The sequence below is a fragment of the Pavona decussata genome, unplaced genomic scaffold (genome assembly GCF_977016875.1).
Source record: "Pavona decussata unplaced genomic scaffold, jaPavDecu1.1 SCAFFOLD_102, whole genome shotgun sequence".
In the NCBI taxonomy this organism is placed as follows: domain Eukaryota; kingdom Metazoa; phylum Cnidaria; class Anthozoa; order Scleractinia; family Agariciidae; genus Pavona; species Pavona decussata.
The window spans coordinates 7,639,226-7,664,664 of NW_028145517.1; the positions used below are offsets into that span (position 1 = coordinate 7,639,226).

Genomic DNA, 25,439 nt, shown 5'->3' on the forward strand with positions numbered 1-25,439 from the left:
TGATGGCGGATGAGCCCTCGCCTTTACCGGGATAATGTCTTGTATATTATTTGGGTTTTCCCCAGTTTTCTTTGGTTGATTTACATAAACTGCCACGCCTATGGCCAAAACCTATCCCATGCGGATGCGTCATGATTTTGTGCCCCCCAAAAAAGACTTCACCCTATGCCACGTCTTGTCAACAACGATGGGATAATAAAATGATTACAATCAACTGAATCTTGTTCGTAGGGTCCTTTCTTCCTCAAGAAAGAGGTGAAGAAGGACGTTGGGAATTTGTCTGGTTATCCAAATTGGCTTTGTTTTTTTTTTTATTTTCAATCACACTTCCAACAGTTAGTTTGCCGCATTCTATCCCGCACCATGGAGAATTCTCATCCCGATCCCGGCTCCCGCTCCGATTTGAAACGCCAGACCCCTGACATTACGCATACCGCACAAAACAAACGCGAAATGACGCGTTAAAAATCGCTGCTGAGAGGCAAAAGTTGTTCTTTTCGTGCGTGTGCGGCAACTGCACAGGTCTCCCAACATCATGCCCCTGATGCATGATGTCGAGGCTATTACCGGGACGTGGAGTCGAGTCATCGCGAAGAAATGGCGGCCATCATAGAGGTGGGAATTTTGAACTTTTCTGTACTTTTACTCGGTATTTTCTTGTGAGTCGATCGTGTAAGTTGCTTGCAGGTGAAAGGAAGTCGCCTTTATTCGTTATTCCAAAGCTCTTTTGAACTGCCAAACAAGGAATTATTGTGGTTAGGACTGTTAAAATTTTGCCAATTGTCTTGTGCTTGCTAACGTTGCTTTCAAATATTTAAACTGATTCTTTAGTATAATTGTTAAAGTTCAATTGAGGCCTTAGGCTACTGTTCGGATAAAACGTTATTAAAAATTCAAACGTTATTAAAGTTTTTTAAATAACTTTTTATCCGAACAGTAGCTTGAGGCCGCAATAACTTCAATTTAAGCTAAATATTATTAGTCTAAAATGCTGCTGAAAGACAACATACAAAGATTATCGATTTTTAAGTGATTCCCCAATATCAGTTAGGCTATCAAGGTGACCATTCTGAATGCAGTAGCTAACAGATATTTTGTTATTCCTCTCCAATTAGGAAAGGGATTTCTACGTACAAGGCAAAACACGAAGGAAGTCAAGGAGATAAGCAACTCAAAAAATGCAGAAAAATGCCAATGTGAACGAGTTTCCTGTACAAGATAAAAACAGATGGTTCTGTGCAGAGATTTCAAAACTTCCTCTTTCTCGGCTCTCACGATTACATACTGGTAAGTTTCACTTTGAGTTGATTTTCGCATAGAACGATGCTGAGCGCCTAGCAGTTTATAAGTCATGCTACACGACCCTTATAGTGTTTCAGCTGGACCGTGATTGCGTATCAATTCCTGAAATACACATTTTATTGTGGATTGGGAGCTCCCTTTCATAATTTACCTCAAACTTTATATAAGTAACAATGGTAGTTATTTGAATTGTTGCACACAGTGCAATTCAGCTCAAACTGTATGTTGTACTTCGAAGCGAAGTCAGTGAATTCCAACATGGAGTTATTGCAAATTAAAGTGGTACCACTTGTCATTTGACACGTTCAACTTTTTTGTGAGGTAGAGTATCCAATAAGGTTTTGAAGATAGTTTTCAGGAAACCATCTCAAGGCCTTAACATATCCTGAATTGGTTTTTGGGAAACCATCTCAAGGCCTTAAGACATCCTAAATTGGTTTTCTGGAATTTCATATGTTTCTCTCATTTGGTTATTAATTTAATTTACTTCTTTGTTTGTTTTTTAGTCGGATTCATTGCTACATCACCTATCACCGACACGACAGCTCCGGGTGGTGTATATTAAGGCCATATTCAATTGCTACATAAACATTAAGTTATTTAGCGCACGCGTCAGTTTACGTCCAGTTTAAAACTTGGGATTTTCCATTTCAAAGCGTTGCTCGCTGTCTCAGGTACAAATATTCTTTTCTGTAAATGCACCAAGAATTCAGTATTCTTTTTGTTTCAACAGTTAGTAGGCCGCAACGAAATATTTTACTTGTAGAAAGAAAAAACAAAAACGACAAGAATAGTGCTCCTAACCACAACAAACGGATCCAAAAGCAAATAATTTTAGCGTGCTAGACTATTAAATTTTAGCACGTTTTGGTACTTAGGATAATTGTTTTACTGGCGTCAGAGTGCTAAGGTCTTTTCTCCAGCGAGACTTTTGTAGTGTAAAACAATTTTTTTCGTAGTCTGATTCTTAAGAGATTTAGCCGAACATTCTAGAAAGGAAATTGCATCAGTGCTGATGTAGGCATGTATTATTTGTAGCTTTAAAGGCGATATAGCCGAAACATTTTTCTAAAGGATTGTTATCTTGTAAGATAGCCTGCGTGGACAATTTTTAACGAAGCAATTTGTTGCGGGCAACACCTCGTTTTGTATCTTTCTTCAAAAGCATGCAACGTGTTGCCGGCCCAACAAAATGTTGCGCCAGAAATGATCGTGAAAAATTGTGACTCGTTTCACATCAAATTCACTAAAAACTCGAGATTTGAGTTTAGCTTTTGATCTTTTTTTTTTTTTATCATATCTCACATTCGCACGTTTTGGGTCTCAGTAACAACTTGGCTACACGTACACTTGGTCACGTTTTGTCCAACGTTATGCTGACAAATTAATTCTCTAAGAGTTTTTATACTAAAAATTATCTGAATATGCATCCTCATCGTTGACATGTTATCCTGACCTAAGATAACTAAAACTGATGTTTTTATGGTCGTGCGTTTTAAACTTTCGCGAAATAAAATACATCGGAAAATGTTCTTTTCATGCGTCAGTCATGTTTGAATTAGGAGAACACTCATTTGCAAAAATTCATGTAATTAAAGCTTGGACCAAAAAGGATGAGAAATATTATCTTTTCAATATTGCTATTTACAGGTGGCCTGTCAAGAAGACTTATTTGCTATTGAAATTAATACGTGAGTCTGCATTTTTAAGCGATATTCATTGTTACAGGAAGTTTCCTGAAAATAAAATAGTTTTCATTGTCATTTCAGAGAAAAAAAACTCCTATATTCTTGATTGCTTGGAGTGCACTTTAAATGCAGTCGCAAAAGGTTTAAACTATTTTGGTATTCAACCCATGTTTTCACTTCTCGGAAATTTAAATTATGTATGGCAATTATCGCCGACCACCACTCGAAATTATTCAATAGATGCAACCTCTGCAAAAGTTGCCAATCCTAGGGAGCTGAAAACGGCTTGGAAAGGAAAAATTAAAAAATTAGGAACTGAAAGGGTTTTCATGTTAAGGTAATCCTTATTTATCACAGTGGAATCGCAAAGCCACCGATAACTATTAAATTTCCTTGTTCCTGTCTTATATCTCTTTACCGCGATAATGGCCTGAGATACGTTTTCACAAAAAATGAAAAAATGATGTATACTTGAATTGCTCTGACGGTTTTGGTCAATGTTTAATTCCAACCCCGCCGTTTGATATTTTGCCGTGAAAGGGGTTCCCTTCCGTTCACTTTAATCTGCTGTCCAACAGTTTTCAAGTTTTGTCCTTTATTCAGTTCAAGAACGAGTACACAACGGTTTGCAAATTACTTATACTTGGTGTGTAATGGAAACCCTTCGTAAGCGTTCGAAGGCCGGCCTCCGATGACTTCATTGGCCGCCTTCATTCTCAACTTTGAATGTTGAAAATTCGCGGCTTTTTCTGTACTGCGCGCTTTCAGCAATATCCGAAAATTATTTGAAGTCCACCCTTATATAACCTTGAATTGTTAATTCTTTATTTTTTGCCACTCGGTTCTTCATAGAACTTATAGTATGGCCCTTATAAAAATTGTTTTGACAACGAAACAAAAGTGACGGTGACATTATCGGTCCGGATCGTAAAGTGTCGAAGGCTGAACCACATAAAGCCTATGTTGGCTAAATTTGAAACGAAAATTCTCGAACACGAAACAGGAAACTAGAACATTTAACAACATTTAAGAGAAACATTAAAGTTAAGTAGCTTGCAAATGGTATTAATTTTTATAATTTATGCGCAGAGGAAGTTCTCACAGCCCTGACGATACGCGGAAAGCAATTTATTTTCTATTCGGTAATTTCCTCAATTTGTCAATACTGTCAAGCAAATAGGACAGTGGAAGCTGTTGGTTATCCAATAACCTTTCATCAACGTAAAACTGAGTTTACTTAGTTGCCACAGACTCGTTTTCGTCGAGGTTTGGTGATTGTGGTTAACTCTGCGTTCGCTTTTAGCGTCCACCTGGAGTTCCTCAGGTATGATCGTTCGATCGTAAAAACTTGTACAGAAATTCAAGTGCAATTTAGAAAGACAAAAGAATTTCACTGCATGAATTAGTATTCCTCCTTACTTAGTGTCAGTGCCAATTCTGTTTTGTAATTACAATCTGGTGGTTCTAAATTTATCGAAAATGGTAAAAATAATATTGGAACTGGTAGAAAATACAAAACCTTTGTTCATAACGGTTTGCTAAAGATTCTTTTTACGATCATGAATGAAATTTAAGGAAACTAAAGTCTGTTTAAATGCTCAACAGGGGTATGTCGAAAATAAACGGACTCGTGCAGTTGTTATCTAAGTTTTCCAAAATAATTTTGTTCCTAATATCTAGGTGTTATTTCGCAATATTTCATAAGCTCTACAGAAAACGTAGTTGACGGAGGACTGGCCAATCAACTTCCTTCATTTTCTTATCTTCATAAACAATTCATAGGTTGTCGCACAGGATTATTTGCCATCCTCGAGTACAGGTGAATATTCGATCGATCAAGGAGGAACCCAGTTCCAGTCCGTTTTTCTGCGTCAGTTTCAGTGAGTTAACGGTATTTTTTTCTGGCTTTCCTTTTCAAGGGGTAAGTCACAGCGCGCACAATGTTCATTGAACTGATGCCATCGTTTTTCAGCACTTTTCATGGCCTTCTTTCACGTTTTCGAGAAATGGAAAAAAATTGAGCTTCTAATTTTAACCACTAAACACATCAATTTGTTAGGATAGAGACATAATGACAATTTTGATAAACCGCAGTATTTTCATTTATTTTCGAAACTTTTCCGCTCACGTCGTAGCTATAGAAACTTTCATTAACGCATGGATGATTGGCATGTTTCATTTCATTTGCGTATGACGTGAAATATTTATGACCTTATCTGCGAGCATTTCAAACTCACATTGATCGATCTGCATTTAGGGCAACTTGGGAGCTAAATCGCAGGTTTTTTAAAAATTCTCGCTGTAAAACAGCGGTAGCGGGACTAAATTTTGCCTCTTTTATATTAAAAAGGTCATAGGACATCGCAAACATGAGTGGATCGGCTAAACGCCGAAACAGAAGCGCGCTTGGGTCTCAAGCTAGTCTTGGCATGAACATGAATGATGAACTCGAAATGCACGAGAAGAGTCGTCCGCCATCTTCGCATTCGCGAAACGCCTGGTCTGATGATTTGCTGAGCGGTGGTCACGATGAGATAGATTTCTCTCCTCGAGCACCGGCATCAGCTGCTGTTGATCTTCCTTCGGCCATGGAAAGAGAACCAGCCAACCATCAAACTCGAGTCCCTACTGATGTGCGGGCTCCGGGAACCAAGAACGTTCCTGTTGGTTGCTGGACACGTTTTAAAAGGATCATTCGAGGTAAGAATAGTGTTATCAACGTTTGTACTAAAGAGGAACATGCCTACATGTCTAGAATAACTAAATCCACTCTGTTTCGAGTTCTACGCCGCGTTCGGTTTTGTCGTTTCTGCACGAAAGGTCACGTAATTCGGATGGTAATTTTTCTATGGGCGAGTTCTTCGTTTTGTTTAGTGTATTGAGAGCAATTGTCTGTGATGTACGCTAGGTTGATTTCGTTAATTGTACCTTCAAATCCCGAAGGAAGGAAGCCTTAAGTGAACGAGCTGTAATTTAACCATTGCAAACAGAATAGAGTCATTTTCGCAGCGCGCTCTAATTGAGCGACGGTGGTCTCAAAGCCGAAGCGGTGTATTGTCGGTTTTCTCTATATTTATACATGGTTAGTTTAGATGATTGCCTGTTTATTACAGTTTGGTCTGTTTTCTGTCTCCGTCTTGAACAAAATTCGCAAGGTCCTAACTTACTTCACCACACATTCGGTTTGCCAGCACGTAAAAATTTAATGAAGGTTCAGTGCAGGTGTTTCGTCTTTGAATGAATTATGTGTTATATGCCAATATTGCAAGCAACATACGTTTTTTCTCATAATCGATCGAAGTTTCATCGAATGGACTCTCTCGTATGTATTTTTAAACCTTAAACGCGTCTTTTGTAATTTTCATAGAATAACAGATTGGCAAAATTTTGTAAAGAATCGAGAGCTCTCATTTATCTTGCTGTGGTGTTTGTTTTTCTCGTTCAGCAGCAACTTTCCCGTTCGGTAAATTATTTATGTGGCTAGATTGGCAGCGCAGTTGTATGCGTTTGGACAAATTTTCGGGGTGTTATTCGGAACCCGTTTATCCAGTTGAAATTAGTGTTACGATTGTATCGGCCAAATTTGTTTTGCAACGAGGAATACATGCATTCATTCTGTACTGAATTGGTTTTCCTCAATTCTTGTGATGTTTTGTCGTCGATAAACTTGCAAGGCATTTAAATGAGCCCTCATTTTCCCTCCAATGGGGTTCCAATGGCGATTAATTGAAAATACCATATAGATTTATTTTCATCGGGGTCTGTAATTTGTCTGGCGTTGGTGTAAAATGCGGGTCAGTAATGCTCCCAAATAAACAGTGGATCGAAAAGTTACAGATCGAGGGGCTGTTTTTATGACAATTGACTTAATTCCCAGTTGGCTATATATCGCATTCAGCCTCGTTACTCCAGAGGAAACCATTTCATTTTATATTTATTTCAGAATTTTTTAGAAATAAAAAAATATTTTTTTCTATTTTGTTTTTCAACACAAAGATGGTCTTGTAATTTGTCTTGTGCGGTGAGTCAAATTATATTGGTTGCTGTTTATTTCTGCAGATGGGGTAGATGTATTTGATATTAATATTTTTGGTCAAAATAATCATATTGAATAAAAAAAAACTATGGAAGGATGTAAAATACACCTATTTTGGCCACTTCAACAAAAAAGATTGAGGGTGTTGTTATAGAGGAAAAAAGGTTTTCTACTTTATTTATTCAAGTATGTTTGTCTACTTTGCATATTGTTTGTACCAGCTGTCTTTGTTTTTGGTGTTTCTACCATAGCTACCTTGGTCTCTAATCAGCAGATGAAATTCACACGTGATTGTTCTCAAATTTTTTGTTTCTCAGTGTTAAAATTTTAATCTTTGCACTTAATTTTAGTGATTGGGGTAAAAAAGAACCTTGAATTTCAGTTTATGCTTTTTTTTCTGAATAGAAGAAAGTTTTGCTCTGTATACATTATCTGACAGTATAAATTAGCAATAATTGACACAAGGTACAGGCCTGGGGAAGGAACTCAAATATATATATTTTTGGGGGGAGGGGGGGGAATTATTGCTTTGTTTGACTGATACATCCAAAATAATACAGTAAATTGTGCTTGTCTGTTTGAATAAGTTAAAGTCATAGCTGATATTTTGAAGCTTCCATGCATTTATTATAATGTACCCCATTCTATGTGGGAGAGGTTAAGTGGGGTAGTGTAATTCACAAGGATAGAATGCCAAACCAAAATCCAAATGAATAACACGGGTAGAGTAGTGCGTAGCGTAAAAACGAACTTGACAAGAAACTCTGACTAAAACGCAAACAATGTTTAATAGACAGGTCAATGTTCCATACAAAGTTCAACTGAGGTAGACAGGTCACGTAGTGATTAAGCTAAGTGTCAATTGTGAACTTGTAGAGTAACAATTTGACAATTTGACGATATGATATGTCGGTTCGAACTGAAATACAGTAATGAAAAACAACCGAACTTAACTAACGCATATAAGCATAAAATTAAGATAGACTACCAATTAAAAATACACTGACATGTGAAACTAAAAGATACTAATCTGCACTTACTACAGTGCGTAGCAAATTGAAGTAATACGACAAAAATTGTGTAGTGATAATCGATCCTTGAACAGTTTACGACCAATAAAAGCTAATTACTTGATGATATAAACCTGGCGAAAATAGTAATACAGCGTTCCGAGTATACGAAAACTAAATTGGCAACGATACTCCTAAAATCTAATAACGAACAAAACCTTAGACTGAAACTAGTAACGATAAACCGAATTACAGAAAACTAAAAACAAGAAAAAGACAGTACTCACTTTGGTTTGCACACGCACTAAATGAAGAAGACTGATACCAGTGTAGATAGAGTTGAGTGGCCCGATTGCCGAGTAGTAGTAGTTGACACCGTAGACTCTACACCAGAACTGATCTAACTGAATTGAAAGCTTGCTTATCTAACAAAGGCGTATGTGCGCAGAAAAACCTAGAGACTTTCGCATTTCCCTAACGGACATAGCAGCTATGGGCTAGTCAACCACCGGTAAGGTGTGAGCGCTAATCTAATTGATAAAAAGAACAATTACGCGGTAATATCTAAAGCATAGTATCATCCAAAAATAAAGAATAAAAAATGAAGTAAAATACATCACGTTTCAAAACCAACAGGTAGTACAATGGTTAGCGCTCCAGACTTTTGATCAGGGCCGGGTTGTTCGAAAGCCGATTAACACCAATCCACGATTAAAAGTCAACCGAGGTTTTCGTCTCCCTCATTAAAAATGATTTTAAAGGCTCATTTTAAGGTAATGGTATAGAAAAGTATAAGGTAAAACTTAGGGACAAAAATATTTTTGACGAATCCTCATGGATTAGTAAATATACTCGAATCAAAGTTCACGTTAACCCAGGATTAGCTTAATCGGGCTTTGAACAACTGGGCCCAGGTGGTGGCTCGAGGCTAGGTTGGCGCTTAAGGAAGGGTTGGAAAGTTGATAGGGGAGTATCCAAAGAAAGTGAAAAAATAACAGATGGAATGTAACTCTGTATTGTTGGCATGAGTAACATATTCTTCTTTCAATGGGATTTAAGTTCCCCTATCACAATGTGCAGTTCCAGAAAATATCCATACTCCCCCACTGAAGGTTTTTTGTTTTGCACCCCCCCCCCCTCCCCCTGGAAAATTCCAGTTTAGCTTTGTACTTTGCTTCATAAATTTTGACTTTTAAGCCCTCCTCCTAGGAATTACTGATGACCTTCTGTGGGGTAGGTATGGATTTTTTTCTGGAACTGCGCAACCCATTCAAGTGTGTTTTATATGACAAAGTACTTAGCATTACATTTTTTTTGGCTAAGAATCACAACCAAGTGATTGTAAACAATACAACTGCTGGTATGTTACTTTGCTAGAACTATTTGCTTTTGTGATAATCATGATATTTCATAATTTTTTTGTTGGTTGGTAGGCCTGTGGAGGACACGGCAGACAGAAGACACTGACTCCGATCCTGAGGCGCATGTCAAGACCACTCTGCGGGAGCTGATAATCTATTTGGTGTTCATCACTATCCTCTGCATCTGTGAGTATTAAATGAATAAAAAATTAACAAATACACTTTATTGTATACCAGTGGTATCAAGTACAGAGCGCTAATTTGGAGACACTGTCGAGATCTAATTTCAATTTGGAAATGCCAGTATTTGTGGAGAGAGGAAGACCCAATGACTCTGCGAAAAATCTCTCCATGCAAAGACGAGAACCACACAAACTCAACTCACATAATTATGAGACCAAGTTTGGCAATCAAACCTGTCCTACATTAGTGGGAGATAAGTGCATGCACCACTGGGCCAGCCTACTCCCCTAATATATGAACTGTTGTGTGAAAAATTATTAAATTTTGACACAGTATGATGTTATGAGAAACTATGCTCTATGCTCACTCTAGAGCCATGATAGAAACTGTGATTAATGGTAAATTGTACTGCTTCCATCTTTGTATAGATATTTGGATCTATTGTTAGCTTGAGCTGAAACTTAGTTTTCCCATTATATCATGTAACATTAAAGTGAAAAGATTTTCATGTTAGCTCTACACAAGAGAATAACATCTGATCATTAAGCTAGTTTTATTTTCTCTACTTTGTAGTTGCATGTGAACTGTCTGGTTTAAAAGCCAACTAGTGATTTTGATTTTATTTTATGCTTAAATTCATTGATATTGTTGTGAAGGAGGCAACAACCAGGGCATGGTGCTCTTCAGTAACGTTTTTATTTCTATTTTGCAGTGACATTTGGAATGACAAACTCCACCATGTACTACTACACCAAAGTAATGAGAGGTGAGCAGTTTACAGTTGTTAGCGTGTTCAGTGGTTCAAGAGGGCCCAGCTTTTATCCCGTCATATTATTTGCTCCTCATTGTCTCCCTTTACCCAGGTGTATAAATGCATACCAGCAAAACATAAGGAAAACTCAGCAGAATGTAGGGTATCCTCTGACTTGCATATCATCTAGCATCTAGGGAGGGCAGTAAATACTTCAATTCCTTGTCACTTTATGTTGGATGTCCTGTGATGGACTAACATCCCATCCATGATGAATAGTAGTGCTCCTAGTCACTTTGTGCTGCAGAAACTGGGTTAGTTGTTGGTACGTAGCTGTGGGCCTCTAGGCTCCTGAAGACATCTGTTCTGTTGTGTAGCTTTCTTTATGCACAGTACATGTAGGTTTGCATGAAATTAGCAGTTATCCTTTATTAATGGTGAGAAATTACTTACACAGACCTGTTTGTGGAGACAACAATGGATAACAGGAATACTTTCAAGGATATCACGACAATGAAAGAGTTCTGGATGGTAAGTACACTTGACAAAATGCTCTTTGCATTAATCAACAACAAGTACAACAATTTATTTGTACCAACAAAAGAAAGAAATTACAATTAATTAACCCAATAACGGCCAACTGGCCAAAACCGGCCGCGAATCCTCGCGGGCTCGCGCAAGGGTTTCTACCTCCCCTAGAAGGGATAATTTTGTCCTCTATTGTTCTAATTGTCTTTGGAAAAGACTGACCAATCAGAATCCACCGACTGCGCATATATTTTTAGGTCTTAGGGGAGTCTAGACACAAAAAGGTTTTTGTCGTCCGAAAAATATCGGATTTCAGCCATCATGGCGGGCTGCGCGCTTCAGGCTTAAATATTCAAGACGCCAATTTCGCGTTTTCGGAAGGAAAACACAACTTTTCGAAACAGTAAATCGAAAGAGAAACTTTTAAGGAATACTCAACAGTTTCAACAGCGGAAATCCAAGCATTAACGGCGGAGAAATTATGCTTCGAGGAAAATTTGTAGTTTTACCGAGGCGACGAGCTGGCAGACATCTCAAATCATTGTTTTCGCCATGGACTTTCTTGGTGATGTTCGAGTGTTTCTCGCAATACAACTCACAAAGAATTACAGGTTTGATTGTGAATTTGTACTGAAATACTATTCTAATTGATCGATTCTTCCTATTCCAAACAGTTTTTGCAAAAGTTTTGAAAAACAGGCTCCGCACGGGTAGATAAATTCGCTTCAAAATTGACTCGCAATTGCTTCAAATCGCTTGCGAGTCGGTCGCCTCGTGGCAAAAATTATACGCGTTTTCTTCTAAGACCAATACAAAGACTTATTTGAATAAATTTTTCATTTAGAAAAGTTTTATTGCCTGTTTTTCTTTCTATTTTCATTGATGAAACGTGATAACTGCCTAATCTTGCGTAAACAAACACGTCTTCTCGAGAGCGGACCAAATTACTGCCATGTGGCGCAAGGATCAAATTTCATCGAAATTTTCGAAATTTTTACCTTCAGGTTTGTTTTTCGAGTAATCTTTAATTCACAGCTAGGGTATTTTATTCGACAATTAGAAATTCTAGCTATTCTAGACCAAAGGAGGGCTGTTTCTTTGACCCAGTAAGTTGTCAATTTTTACTGCACATTAGATTAATAATTAACAATATGCTAATTTGTGAAGTAATTTTATACGTGGAAAACACGTGGCCGTTATTGGGTTAATTAACCTTTTACCATGTCACAACTTTGAAAGTTTTGCCTCGTTGTATTGAGGTTTTCATATTGGCAGTCCATGCAAAAAGTATGTGAATAAAATGAACTACAATACTGTACCTTTGTGTTTCAGCTCCAGTGATATGTAGGTTCTGAAGATTCTTTCCCCATGAAGTTTGTTTCTTACTTCTTACTCCCTAAATATCAAACTGAGCTGGTTTGAAAGGGGTGAAAGGGGATCGGTAACTGAAAGGTGAGCCACGCCTACAGAAAATGTAGGTGTTGCTCACTTATATTTTAAAATAGCAGAATTGTGTGAATCAGCATTTCTTCCCATAAACCCTTAATGCTTTGTGGGTGTTTAAATTTTAAGGGGCATTATTTTGAGATAAGGTTAAAAAAATAATGTACATTGCATAATGTGGAATAAGTGCCTAGAGCCATTTTTAGAGCTGGTTCAACTGTAGTGAGACAATTTGACCAGGCCAAAAGTAATGAAATAAATGGATTTTTGACATGTTTGGATCAGCAATTAAACTTCTAAAACTTAATTATAAGTCACAAGTGAGCTTTCCAATTTATTAACTCATTTATCTGTTTGCAAAATCGTATAGTATATCAATGGTCCCTTGTCAGATGGCTTGTACTGGGAACAGTATTACAACAATAAAAATGTGTCAGAAGAAGACTTGGGCTTCATTTACTTTGAAAACAAAATCCTTGGACGACCACGCATAAGACAACTGCGAGTCAAGAATGATTCCTGCGTGTAAGTAAATTTTTTGGCTTGCAGTAGCGTTAGCTTGTTTATGGAGTCCTAACAACCCTACAGACTTTACTTGTCTTCTTGGAAAGTGCTGGGAAGTAAAATAGAAGACCTGAAAATGAAGACCAAAGACATTGAAAACAAGACTCAAAATGCAAGATTCGATTGCCAATTATTTGACATGTATTATTGGCTGCATTTGTGGTAATGCAAACTGAAGCAGTTGAGAGACTTATCAACATTGGGTAAGAGGGACATGTGTTTAGGGTGTCATGATTTTAGCTCACCCTCCATTTCAAGCAGAGCTCTGCTTAAAAACTGTAAAATAAATTATGCTTGTCTGCACATTGGCCTATTAATAACATGCAACTTTTCAAGAGAACACCTGACCAGTGGTTTTGTTTGTTTGAGTGAACTATGTGACTTACCAGATGCAGATTCATAAAAGATAGTGAAAGATGAAGATAATCACAATCATGAACACAACTCAATGTGCAGTTGTGAAAAGAAATCTTAAAAAATTCAAGCTTAAATGTGATTTGAACCCATGACCCCTGCAATACTTGTGGAGTGCTTACAAAAAGAAGTATCATGCAAGCCACATTTTTGGGTCCATTTTCTATCACAGCTATACCCTAGGAGGATGAAAAATTAAATAATGAGATAGTTAAAGACAGGACAATAGAAAGGGAGAGATCAGTGGGGTCACAAAGTTAAAGTGTATTACGGTGAGAATGGTAGTAACTATTGATGTAATTATGATTGACAGCAGTGTAAAACAATTTTTTTGTTGGGTTTGAAGTTTAGAGTTTTACGTCAGCTACACATCCAGGGCGCACTTCAAAAATATGTTTTTCTGTCTCTATTTAGTGTTCATGATGACTTCAAGAGTGTGATCAAAGAGTGCTATGCACCCTACTCCCAAGGTGCTGAAGACACAGCACCATTTGGCTTGATGAATGGATCTGAGTAAGTGTTAATCCTAAAATCATTGGCAGTGATCAATTCTTAATTTCTCTTTTCTCAGTTGGTGTAGTGTTGTTTAACAAGTTCACCTTCAAGAAGTGTTACCTTTGGTGATCAGTTCCTGTAGTATCGTAACCTAAATGTTTATTGAAGTAGTGATACTGTATGTTGTAGGGAGAAAATATATGTTAATCACTTTTGTTTGTGAACAATTCATTTAACTTGAGATGCTTAAGTTATTGGCAATTTTTGCAGAAGAAACCAAAGCCAGACATGTTTTTATCCATTGCAGGTGGACTTATGAGACTGAGAAGGAGCTGGATGGCCAGTCATATTGGGGAAGGATCACCACTTATGGTGGAGGAGGCTTCACCTTACTTCTAGAAGCCAAAAGGGAAAAAACTAAGGCATTAATTGACACTCTGAAGGTAAGTTAAGCATTTTTCTGTTGGATCATGCACACAAAATGTTTCATTTGTCAGTGTTGTGCAGACTCTCTTGTGAAGTTGGGTCAGTTTTGCAAAAAATGAAAAAGAAGGAAGGAAGGAAGGAAGGAAGGGAGGGAGGGAGAGAGGGAGGGAGGGAGGAAGGAAGGAAGGAAGGAAGGAAGGAAGGAAGGAAGAAACGAAGGAAGGAGGGAAGGGAGGGAGGGAGGGAGGAAGGAAGGAAGGGAAAGGATGAAGGAAGGAGGGAGGGAAGGAAAGAAGGAGGGAAAGGAAGGAAGGGAGGGAAGTATGAAGGAAGGGATGAGAGAAGGAAGGAAGGGAGGAAGAAGGGAGGGAATGAAGGAAGGAGGGAGGGAAGGATGGAAGGAGGGGGCAGGGAGGAAGGAGGGAGGGAAGGAACAAACTATTGATAGAGAGGAAGTGCCTGTAAATAATTTGAAGCATCAATTCTCATTATGAGAGTGACTTAGAGTCACAAAGGAAAAACACTCAAGACCAGTGAGCATACAATAGTTTAAACAAAATTGGGCCGCTTGGATGATGAGGAACAAAACATTTTATTGGCATGGGCTTTAACTTTTAACCCGTTTCATCTGTAAGGGGTGTAATAAAATGGTGAGGTGGTGTAAGAGATTCCTAACCAAATTGAATATCATTTCAGGAAAACTTGTGGTTGGACCGTGGCACCAGAATGGTGTCCATTGACTTCACAGTGTACAATGCCAACATCAACTTGTTCTGCATCGTCAAGTATGTCAGATATTCAACCACTATGTACCTGAAACGTTTGTGATCTACATTGTATTGTCATTAAGGATGTTGTAAAATCTAATTATGACCACCATTACAGTTATTTCTTTCCCTTTCATTTGTAACAGAATTCTGGTACCCTTCAGGCTTCATTTCAAACTCATAAATATCACTTTGGCATGGGATTCCATTTGAGGATTTGAAAAATATATAAATCACCCAAACTGTAGAAATTTGGCGAGAGCTGGTACATATATTAGGCCTCACAGTGAGGATTTTGAAGGTACCTCCAAAGCCCGCTTTACGGACACCCACTCAATATGCACACCTCGTTATTACGGACAGTCTTCCACCCCATTCATTTTCTTAAAAACTAACTCACTTAATAAGGACTCCCCGATGGTACGGACACTTGTTAGGGCACTTGTTTTGGTCTCAGCTGTATATAAGTAAGTATAAGTATAACTTTCTTTTAGATTGAAACATGGGGAGTGGTCGCCCAGTCTCCCAAGCCAAGGGCTCATGTTGAAAACACTCGACTAACGAAAAATAAAAACAAAATATGTAACACATTACAGTGTCCATGATAACAGGGTTTGACTGTAAATCCGTTACAAACGTTAAATTTCCTGTACTCTGCCTTGCTACCTCCCCTATTGGTTTACACTGTACTTCTAGTGATATTGAAAATGAGTTCCATCTCTGTCCAGACTCCTGTTTGAGTACCCTGCCACTGGTGGTTGCATCCCGTCGTTCAACTTCCGTACGGTGAAACTGATCCGTTACGTCACCACCTTGGACTACTTCGTGATGGCATGCGAGGGAATCTTCATCGTCTTCATGGTCTACTACACCATTGAAGAGATCTTGGAGATCAAGAAGCACAAGCTCAGGTACTTCAAGAGCTTCTGGAACATCCTGGACGTCTTAGTCATTTTCCTGGGATATGTGGCTATTGTGTTCAATGTGTACCGCACCATTACTGTAAGTGCCTTGCTGAAAGGCCTTTTGGCAAACAGCAAGCAGTACGCCAACTTTGATTCTCTGGGCTTCAAGCAGACCCAGTTCAACAACATGAGTGCTGTGTTGGTGTTTTTCGCTTGGATCAAGGTGACATTTCTTGAATTAATTATGCCCTCCTCTGTCTTCTTCCTTTGTACTTGTGGCCTAGTAGCAAAAAACCTGCATTTTCCAAAAAAAAAGGCTTGAGTATTATAACTTTCAGCGTGACGACTCTTCTAAGATTTATCATTTTCCCTTTAAACCTGCGAAAGAAACATGGTTAATTATGTTCCAATACAAAATCATTCACCATATATTATTTACTAGCTCATTATTGTACAAACTGAAAAAAGTTTTGTCTCTGCACTGTGCGTTCTGCCCAGCAATACACCAAACTGTTACACACCTGTTTGTTGAATGTGCGCAAGCGTCAATCTTTTGGTCTGAATTTCAAAATTGGATTTTGCAATTATGCAACCTTCAGATAGTTCTTTCCCCCCAAAACGTTATATATGGAATTATGCACTTATCATTGGCATTCCCGGGGGTTGACCCCCGGGGATTTGTTTTAATGATCAAACAAAAACCTTCTAAATCCCCAGGGAATAGGGCATAAAAGTCACGCCAAATCCCCCTCCCCAGGGGCTTAGGAGCCAGAATACCTTCATTTTTCGCCAGTATCCTAGAGACTCACAAGACAGTTGCCTGTCTTATCTTTAAATATCTCCTGCGGATGCAAGCTAAGCCACAAAATAATGGAGGTATATGTCAGCTCTAAGAGCACAATAGCTGTTTTTCAGATAAGAAGCAACTCAGGGAGCTAAAAGACAGCATAACAAGCTATAGCACTATAGCTTTCGAAAGCGAGATTTGTAAAGACAAGGATCTGTTAGAAACTCATGTCCGTGATTACAAACTTCCTGCAATCTTCCGGCAGCGAGATACAATAGCATAAGCATAAATTCACGAGTTAAGAAATCCACGGATCCTGTATCTTCACAGATAACATTTATTTAGTGCTACCTGAAATCTTGCAGTCAATCCAAGCCAATAAGCCTTAACAAATTCCACAGAGCTAGCATACACAATGGCATATCAAAAACTAATCCTTACGGCTCAGAATGATCAGTAAGAAACCCTCCATTAAGTATATTTGAGAATTCCCCCTCATGATCAAGACAAACACCATGAAGCAGAGCGGTCGCATCACATTTTGATCTAGGGAAGAATCTCTTATACAAAAGGAAAATCGCTGAAAGACATGCTTCTAAAAGCAAAACTGAAAAGGCTTTTATCAACACAACGGACACACAGTGGGAGTCGTGCAGCTCTGTCAACCCCATTTTAACATGCCATGTACCGCTGACCAATGACGACCAAATCCCGGGGGTGCAACCCAGGGATCTGAAGCATTCGTTTCCAAAACTAAACAATGTCACCACCCCACAGGCCCAAAATATTGTCAAAAATGTACAATTCCCCGCATGTTCCCGGGGGGTTCCCGGGGGTCAACCCCCGGGAAAGCCAATGATAAGTGCATTATTTGCCAATTGAACCCACCATGTTTAGCCCTCAATCATCTCACAATACTTGGAAAGTATTTCCTCTACTTTAATGCGCTAAATACCAAAGAATCATCTCTTATTTGTAGTATTTGTAAACTTTGCAGTTTTTTGTGTTGTAAACTTAGTAACATTGTAATACTATGAGTTATATTAAGTAAATATTACTGTTAATAATTAAAAAAAAAAAACTGCATTCAACTTGGTGAAGGGCTTTTGTTTGTGTCCCATTTTAACTCCACACTATCTTTGTTCAGTTTTAGTTTGGAGACTATCCTTTTGCACTCGTAGCATTACTTACAATGTATGTAGGGCTGTTTTATAGTCATTGATTTTATTCGGGAGGAAAGTGTGGCAAACTTATCAGAATTCAACAAAATGTAATGCATCTTTTCCCAAGCATGAAGCAAACCATGATTAGTTTGTCACTGTTTGACTGTTCAATCATTGTTTTCAGATGTTCAAGTACATCAGCTTCAACAAGACCATGAACCAGCTTTCACAAACTCTCAGCAATGTAACGTATCATACTTCTTCATTTGTTGATTTTTCCATCACTCTTTAGTCAAGCATTGTGAATTGTTCTTTGTCCCTTTTTATCGCTTAATACACTTGAACTGACACCTTCGGCTTCCATAGGCTGAAACTTGTACCCAGCCATAGTTCCAGAAAGAAAGAAACAAACAAACAAACAAAAAAGTAGACTTTATTAAGAAATAACGAAAAGGAATACACTTACCTATTCACGGCGGATTAGTAAAAAGTCGAAAAACACATAAACAAATCTCCTAATTAATACTGCGTATAAGCGGACATCTGGATACCTCGCCTGTTTTTCTGTTTTTACCTTTCTCTTCTAGTTAGCGAATAACCTGCGATTGTGGAGCCCTACGTGTAGTCATAATCTCGTTTATTTTTCTTTCTAGTGTGCCTATGATGTTGGTGGTTTTGCCGTCATGTTTTTCATCATCTTTCTGGCGTATGCTCAGCTGGGTTACCTTGTGTTCGGCCCATCGGTTAGCGACTTCAGCACAATTGAGGACTCCATGTAAGTTTTGGATTTCTATAGCATTTTGCTTAGTATCGCTACTCTGCTCGCAATTCGCAAATACAAGCACACTAGTCTGCCTTTACTGCAGGTTATCGTAATATCACCTTTCTGCTAATGAATATATTTTTAACCCTCTTATTTGCGAGATTGATCAACATAGGTGATTTCCTTTGTACTTGAAAACGCGTGGAGATCTCGCGATTCGACGCGCGCGAACTAAGACGAGTAAAGCGACCACGCCCCTGTTTGGGCGTGTCTTTGTGCCAAGGCGCCTTATCTATTTATTCACCACGACATACAAACATAGAAAGTTACAATGAATGATAAACTAGGATTACAAGTACATAAGTTTAGAGTAAATAATAATAGTAAAAGAAGTAAGAAGTGGCGAGGAGACCTCAAGAAACCCCCGGGCTTATACTGAGAGGTCTCCTCGGAGATATGTTGGGACTTTAAGATCAGTAAAGACATTGTATTGTGCCTTGATTCAGTTTTGATTTTTCAGCGTTTTCTTTTGAGCTTGGAATTGATATCAGTGTATCTCTGTCTTCTCAGCTTCACCTTGTTCCGTATCATCCTGGGTGATTTCGATTTCCACGCCCTGGAGACCGCCAACCGCGTGCTTGGTCCGCTCTTCTTCATCACCTATGTGTTCTTCGTGTTCTTTGTGCTGCTCAACATGTTCTTGGCCATCATCAACGACACCTACGCTGAGGTCAAGTCCAACATCGCCTTGCAGAAGAGCGAGTTCGAGATCGGAGACTATTTCAAGAAGGTAATCTTCCACTTTTCTTAAAATGAAGAGCGAAACTTTAAATTCGTTTTTATAGTAATTAAAGCTTGTAGCGTGGAAGAGCACCAGTCTTACAACGTGACCCTATCAGAATTCGAGGAAAGCTGTGAACCCTTTATCCTCAATAGCGACAAGAATCTAATTTCGCCCAACGTTTTCATTGCTTGATCAAACACTCAGGTAATGAGAGTAAAGACAATGATCTCCAAAGATGAAAAAGATTTTGATCGTTTGCGCAAATTCATGCATGTTGATATTGGCGCGGAAAATGTCGGCGCGGAGAATTTTGAGCTGGCTTTCTTGGAGTTTCTATAAAATCTCGATTGGACTGTTGGTCTCAAGAGATTATGTGAAATTATTCAAATTGTTTACAGTTGCTTGTCACGGAAGTGCTGCAAATTTTAGCTAGAAACTTTTGAATACGTGCCACAGTTCCTTCGCGAAATTTTGGTCAGAATCTTCCAGATTTGCCGTTCAGTTCCATCTAAATCAGCCTGTTATATTTTTTTAATTGTGTTGTTCACCGACTTATTTCAAGAAAATGTAAACAGAACTTTGCTTACGGAGGAAAATGCCTGGCAGCGGGGAAAAAAAGGACGGTTCCTGTAGATTGGAGAGGACTTGTCACGTTTTAGGAGATGTAAAATTTTGAAAATGTTTTCAAGATGGACAAACTCTAGTACATCTCCATTTTTTTCCAAACTGGCTATTGTTATAGTGGAAAGTAATTCGTGCTAAATTGTGGTATGTGCACAAGTTTCATTAATCGATCAGCGATCTTCTTCAGACAATGTTGTTAATAATAGATAAACTTGTAGGAAAAAAAAGAATTTATGGCAATTTGCCATTGTGTTTTGTCGTCGTTGTGTTTATCGCCGTAAGATGTTTGAAACTCAAAAATTATATGTTTTCCTTTTGGGTTTTAAACTAGTAAAAAAAAAATGTTTCAATCACGTCTGCAACTGTAAATAAAAGAGAAATATCCGGAAATGTTAGAATGGATATTTTCGATCTTTCATGTTTTTAAGTTCGTTTTAAATGCAGGTTGTTCCATTTGAAAGAAGCAACTTTTATAAACATTATTAACTCAGCAAGTGACTAGACACTTGACGAAAGTAGCAGCAAAAAGCAGGTGTTTAAGAAGAACACTTCTTGTCTTGAAAAAGTTATTTCTTGTGCAGGTTACTTGCCCCTGAATTTCATTTAATCCGCCAACGCGTTGCCTGGTAACCTTACAGCAGGTCTCCTTTAATTGGTTTCTTTTGAATAAACGGTTGAATGTATTGGTGATATTATTGGACGTGAAATTGTCTCCGCCCAAACACTTTAGGTCGTCCCTATTAAGATACTGCCACCCGGCTGGGCGACTTGTTTTTGCCGTCTGAAATTGTGCGCTTCTAGAATCCGTGAGTCGCGAGTTTCTTCGCGAGCACGGAATTACTCGGCTGCTTTTTGGCGAGTCATGTTACCTTAAAAACAAGCTTTTACACGCCGAAAGCTAGTGGTGATGCGCGAAATTAATTTTGTCTCGCAGGGTTACCAGAAGATACTGGATCGACTTTCTTTCAAACGCGAAAAGATTGTTGACATCCAGAAAGCTCTCAAGACTGCTGATGTGAACCAAGACAACAAGCTGGACTTTGAAGAATGGAGAGCCAACCTGAAGTCGTAAGTGTTACGTAATAATGTGCTGGTGTTATTTTTGATTGATCTTGGTCTTGGAAGCGTTCCCTCGAAGCGAGACTTATCCATATAAAAATTTATTCATGATCTCAAATGTCTGTTGTTTAATTGTTGCTTTCGTGTCTGCGATCTCGCTGCTTAACTCTAAGCAAATCCGTTAATCGCTCTTCCCGCCGAAACAATCCCACAAATATTTCCTTCTAAAAATCGAATTTTAATCAGCAAAGATATTTAACAAAAAGTCATTTCATTTTAATGCGTCAACGCAAATACAGGCAATGTCGGCAGATCGAAATTTGAAAGTAAATTACGTACATAAATTATGCACATCCTTTGAGAGAGAAACCCTTCTCATTACTCTATATGAAGTTGAACGTTCAACTTACAAGCTTTTGAGCGATTCTCTGCTTTGTTTTTCCATGTTTTGCGCGTAGAAAAGTACGAAAGAATTCGTCAGTTGTGTTCTTTGACCTATGTTCAACTTCCCCTTGTTTCTACGGAGTTCGTTAGCGAGAACTTTCATGTGTTTATTTTTCAGACGAGGCCATGCTGACGCAGAGATCGAGGCGGTATTCGCTAAATATGATTTGGATGGCGACAGAATTTTGGATGAAGAGGAACAAAGAAAGATGCAAGAAGACCTGGAAGGACAAAAGGTGAGATTCAAAATTCCTCTTTAGTGAGAAGAAACTTTCTCCCAGTGTTTTGCATAAAGATATATTCTTAATGAATTTGCACTTCTTCTTGGCGGAGAGAGAAAAACAAGGATGAAGTGGGGAGAGGTCGCACACAAATTGCTTCATATGTCATTAATTTTTCAGTTCCGTCCGCGGAGTAAATGCATAAAGAGAAAATGAACATGTGAAATAAACTGAACGTTTAAGCTAAGATTACCGGACTGACCTTAATATTTCTTTTTTATTATTGCACGCCAATTCTAACAACAACAGAACATAATAACTAAGACGTTTCCCAAGCGCTCAAGTTTCCATTGTCTGGCTCGATTCTTTCTCACGGATTTTTATCTACTTCATATAGGCTGAACTGAATGATGAAATCGAGGAAATGGAACGAGCCAAGGAGACAAAGAGCGCTCGCCCCAAGACCGCCAACAGTTTCGCGGGCAGCGATGACAGTGACGAGGACGAGGAATCCACTGGCGGCCTCAGTGCGCGCGCAGGTTCAGCCATGGCCCGCCCCAGTGCTGGCGGAGGAGGGGTTTCTTATGAGGAGTTCAATGTGTAAGTTATTTCGCACTTGGGCGAAAGTTAAGGCTGGATGTGTGCAGTACTTAGCTGTGGTACCGTACAAGGTGGTTCTAACTTTTGAGTTTGCGGATTAAATCCTAACGTGTGACTATTCAAATGAAAGCTACTGAGCAGTACTTTCCTGTGGTGCTGTTTATTATGCTGTACAAGGTGGTTCTAACTTTGAGTCTGTTTATGAAATCCTAAAGTGTAACCATCAAATCAAAAAACAATAACTCAATCGCTCTTGTCAGTTAAAGACTTGACACGTGTCGTCTTTGTTTCAGTCTCAGTCGTCGCGTGGACCGCATGGAACACTCCATTGGCAGCATCGTGTCCAAGATTGATGCCGTCCTTGTCAAACTAGAGGCCATGGAGAAAGCCAAACTCAAGCGACGAGAGACCATGGCTAAACTGCTCGACTCTATCGCGGATGTGAGTGAATAAAAACGTGCAATATTAGAAAAACATTAATCTTTGCTCGGTTAACTTGGGTTACTATTTACACGGAGCGCTGATGTCACTTACTGAGGTTGTGACAACATGAGCAGAATTCATCTTCCAAGTCAAGCCTATAGCTGATCATCAGTTGATGGGCTTTTGTCTCTCATTACTGACCTGAAAGTTGAATCGTGATCATACTGGCCTTGAAGACTCAAAGGTGTCATGAGTCAGTTTTGGCCAATTACAACTTGTGTAGCAGGCGTCATAGTTATTTTGTCAGTGGTTACTAAGCTAATGCAGCGTGCGATTTCGGGAACACTGAGTAAGTTCGCCGTAGATCTACTGTTTCAAATCAGCGTTTTTGCGTGCGCTCTAACCCTACCTTTTCCCCTCAACAGAGTGACCGAAGTGAACGCAGCGAACGGGATCTGAAGCGAGACCAGATGGAGAAACTGGTGCGAGAAGAGTTGGAACGCTGGGATAGCGAGGCATCCATGAACCGCGGCGATGCCAGCCCCGCTGGTTCCCGGGCTCCCACGGCTAAATCTAGCCGCGGATCCCCGTCTCGAGCCTCACAAGCCTCTGCTGGCTCGGCTAGGATGTCTGTAAGTACTATTTCTTTACGAGGAAATCTAAGAATCTCAAAACCAGACTATAAGCAGTTTCTCAGGGCTTCTGGGTCTATCAAAAGGGTGGGAAACTGTGATAAACCTTTCATAACTCTGTTAACTCTCAGTCGCAAGATTAAAATATTTCAAATCCTCCTTTTGTAGCTTCATTCCTATTCTTCCTTGTCTTCGTCGTACATCCAACCATTTCCCCGAGTTGATGACTTTGTTCTTTCTTATTCCACTCTCAGGTTTGACATTGTATTGATATATTAAGGAGAAATAATGAAGTGGTCCTTAACATTTGTTTTTTTTTTTTTTGTATTTCAGGATCGTGATCGTGACGGAGTTCCCGCCGTGTTCAACGAACACACGAATGTTTAGATCTCGCGTCGTCGTCTTTCGAACGAATTTCGTTAAAAACAAACATTTAGAGGTAGATTTAATGTATATTCCCACGCTTCTATTCATCCAGTACTCAAGCATAGATTATTTGCATCGGACTAAGGCCACTCTCTCTCTCTCTTGCCGCGCGGATTCGTGGAAGGAAGTGCGGACACAAGCCTGGCCGCGCGGAACTCGAGGAAAGCGGGAGAGATTGTCCTTAGCGTACAGTAAATCTGCACCCACATTGGAAACTAGAAATTGTGTCGTTGAATTCCCGTTTTGAATTTTCATATCAGTCATATTTTCACGCGTTGTTTAAAGGGTAAGAACAGTACGATTTGGATTTGGAGAAAGTCCGGTGGGAAGGTGTTATTTATTTATCTTTCCCTTACCTTCTCATTTGGTGAAGCTCGCTCAATCAGATTGAACGACGTGTGAAACCATGACTTTAATTAACTATACGAGTTGTATTGTTTAGAGGGTAATTTATTGCAGTAGATTTGTAAATAGTAAATTTAGAGAAAGGGTCTCGTGGGCTCGTCACAATTTTCACGCATGTTACATTATTGTCACGTGGATCGTAGGTGAATATCACGCGGTTTGCACGTGCTCACAAGTTTTCGTAGACAAACTTCTAGAAACGAAGTGATTTGTGAATAATCATAATTTGATAAATAATTGCGCACTCATTTGAGTTTAAAGCTTCTGGTTTTAATTGCATGCAAGTACCAGTTTGTGAACGAGGTGTGCCCCATTCATAATACTCGTGGCGAATCAGAATTTCTCGTTCGTTAACCGAACGAGGGTTTTTTAAGGGAGAAAAGTTTTGACAAACGTATTTTCAGAGAATGGTTTTGAAGGAGAAATCACTTTACGATGCTGGCTTTGAAGCTGTTAAAAGATCGGTTAAGTTATCCGTAATAATCGAATTTATCTGTTAAACGCACCCGACTGCTGGCAGATGAGGAATAGTATTTGTAGTAGTGGGGTGAGCTGCTCTTGTTTACTCGAACTTTATTATGCATGTTGCATTGCTCATTAAACGAGCTTTTAATGTTTATGGTGGTTGTGTACTTTTATCCTTACAACTCATCCCTTCCCCCTCCACCCCTGGGAGGGGGTTTCACATAGCAACTTTTGTCGCACCCCTGTTACATACTTAAAGGGGAAGTATCATGGGGTTTTGACATCTTTTGTTAAAATTGATGAAATAAGACCTTCAACCTGCTGCCAAATAATTCAAGAATGACGAGAGGAAAGAAATCAACTCAATTCTTGAAAGAAACAACTCGTGATCTGTTCTAGCGCATTTTGGAAACAAAAATGCGAGAACTTGAAAAACATTAGCCTAACATTTTTCAAGTTTCAATCCATACCGGCCTACTCTGTCTCTGGCCATACGCACTAATCGATAGTTTTATTCCACCTGGGTGATAATTTATAACAAACTTGACAATTATTTCGTTGTTTCTGCTGACAGACAAACATTTTGGGGTTCAGCGAATTTGCGTGATATTTCCCCTTTAACCGCGGTCAGACGCACAAAGCAAGAAAATTCCGTTACGGCGAAAGTTTTTACTGCGTTAACTAATCATTTTTGGTTTACTGGAACTGTTTCAGGAACCACTAGGTTAAAAGGCCATTTTCGAGTTGCTTTGAACCTCATTATGAAAACG

General features: G+C 39.0%; 1 protein-coding gene across 5 annotated transcripts; it reads left to right on the forward strand.

The window, feature by feature from the left end:
* The first annotated feature begins 582 nt into the window (after nucleotides 1-582).
* On the forward strand, nucleotides 583-24,821 carry LOC146472041 (polycystin-2-like protein 1). 5 transcript variants are annotated; one of them, XM_085120589.1, is made up of 20 exons: nucleotides 583-615; nucleotides 1,116-1,287; nucleotides 5,341-5,690; nucleotides 9,470-9,583; nucleotides 10,293-10,346; nucleotides 10,789-10,862; nucleotides 12,673-12,827; nucleotides 13,695-13,793; nucleotides 14,083-14,218; nucleotides 14,898-14,986; nucleotides 15,697-16,096; nucleotides 18,008-18,067; nucleotides 18,477-18,598; nucleotides 19,157-19,376; nucleotides 20,929-21,062; nucleotides 21,616-21,733; nucleotides 22,116-22,318; nucleotides 22,612-22,759; nucleotides 23,167-23,373; nucleotides 23,707-24,821. In XM_085120589.1, exons 3-20 carry the CDS (start codon nucleotides 5,360-5,362, stop codon nucleotides 23,758-23,760), a joined length of 2,718 nt encoding a protein of 905 aa, XP_084976715.1. In that variant the 5' UTR covers nucleotides 583-615; nucleotides 1,116-1,287; nucleotides 5,341-5,359; the 3' UTR covers nucleotides 23,761-24,821. The 5 variants fall into 5 exon arrangements, with proteins under 5 accessions (XP_084976715.1, XP_084976718.1, XP_084976716.1 ...); XM_085120592.1 differs by lacking the exons at nucleotides 583-615; nucleotides 1,116-1,287 and adding an exon at nucleotides 1,922-1,976; XM_085120590.1 differs by lacking the exons at nucleotides 583-615; nucleotides 1,116-1,287 and adding an exon at nucleotides 4,169-4,314.
* Nucleotides 24,822-25,439: the final 618 nt, after the last annotated feature.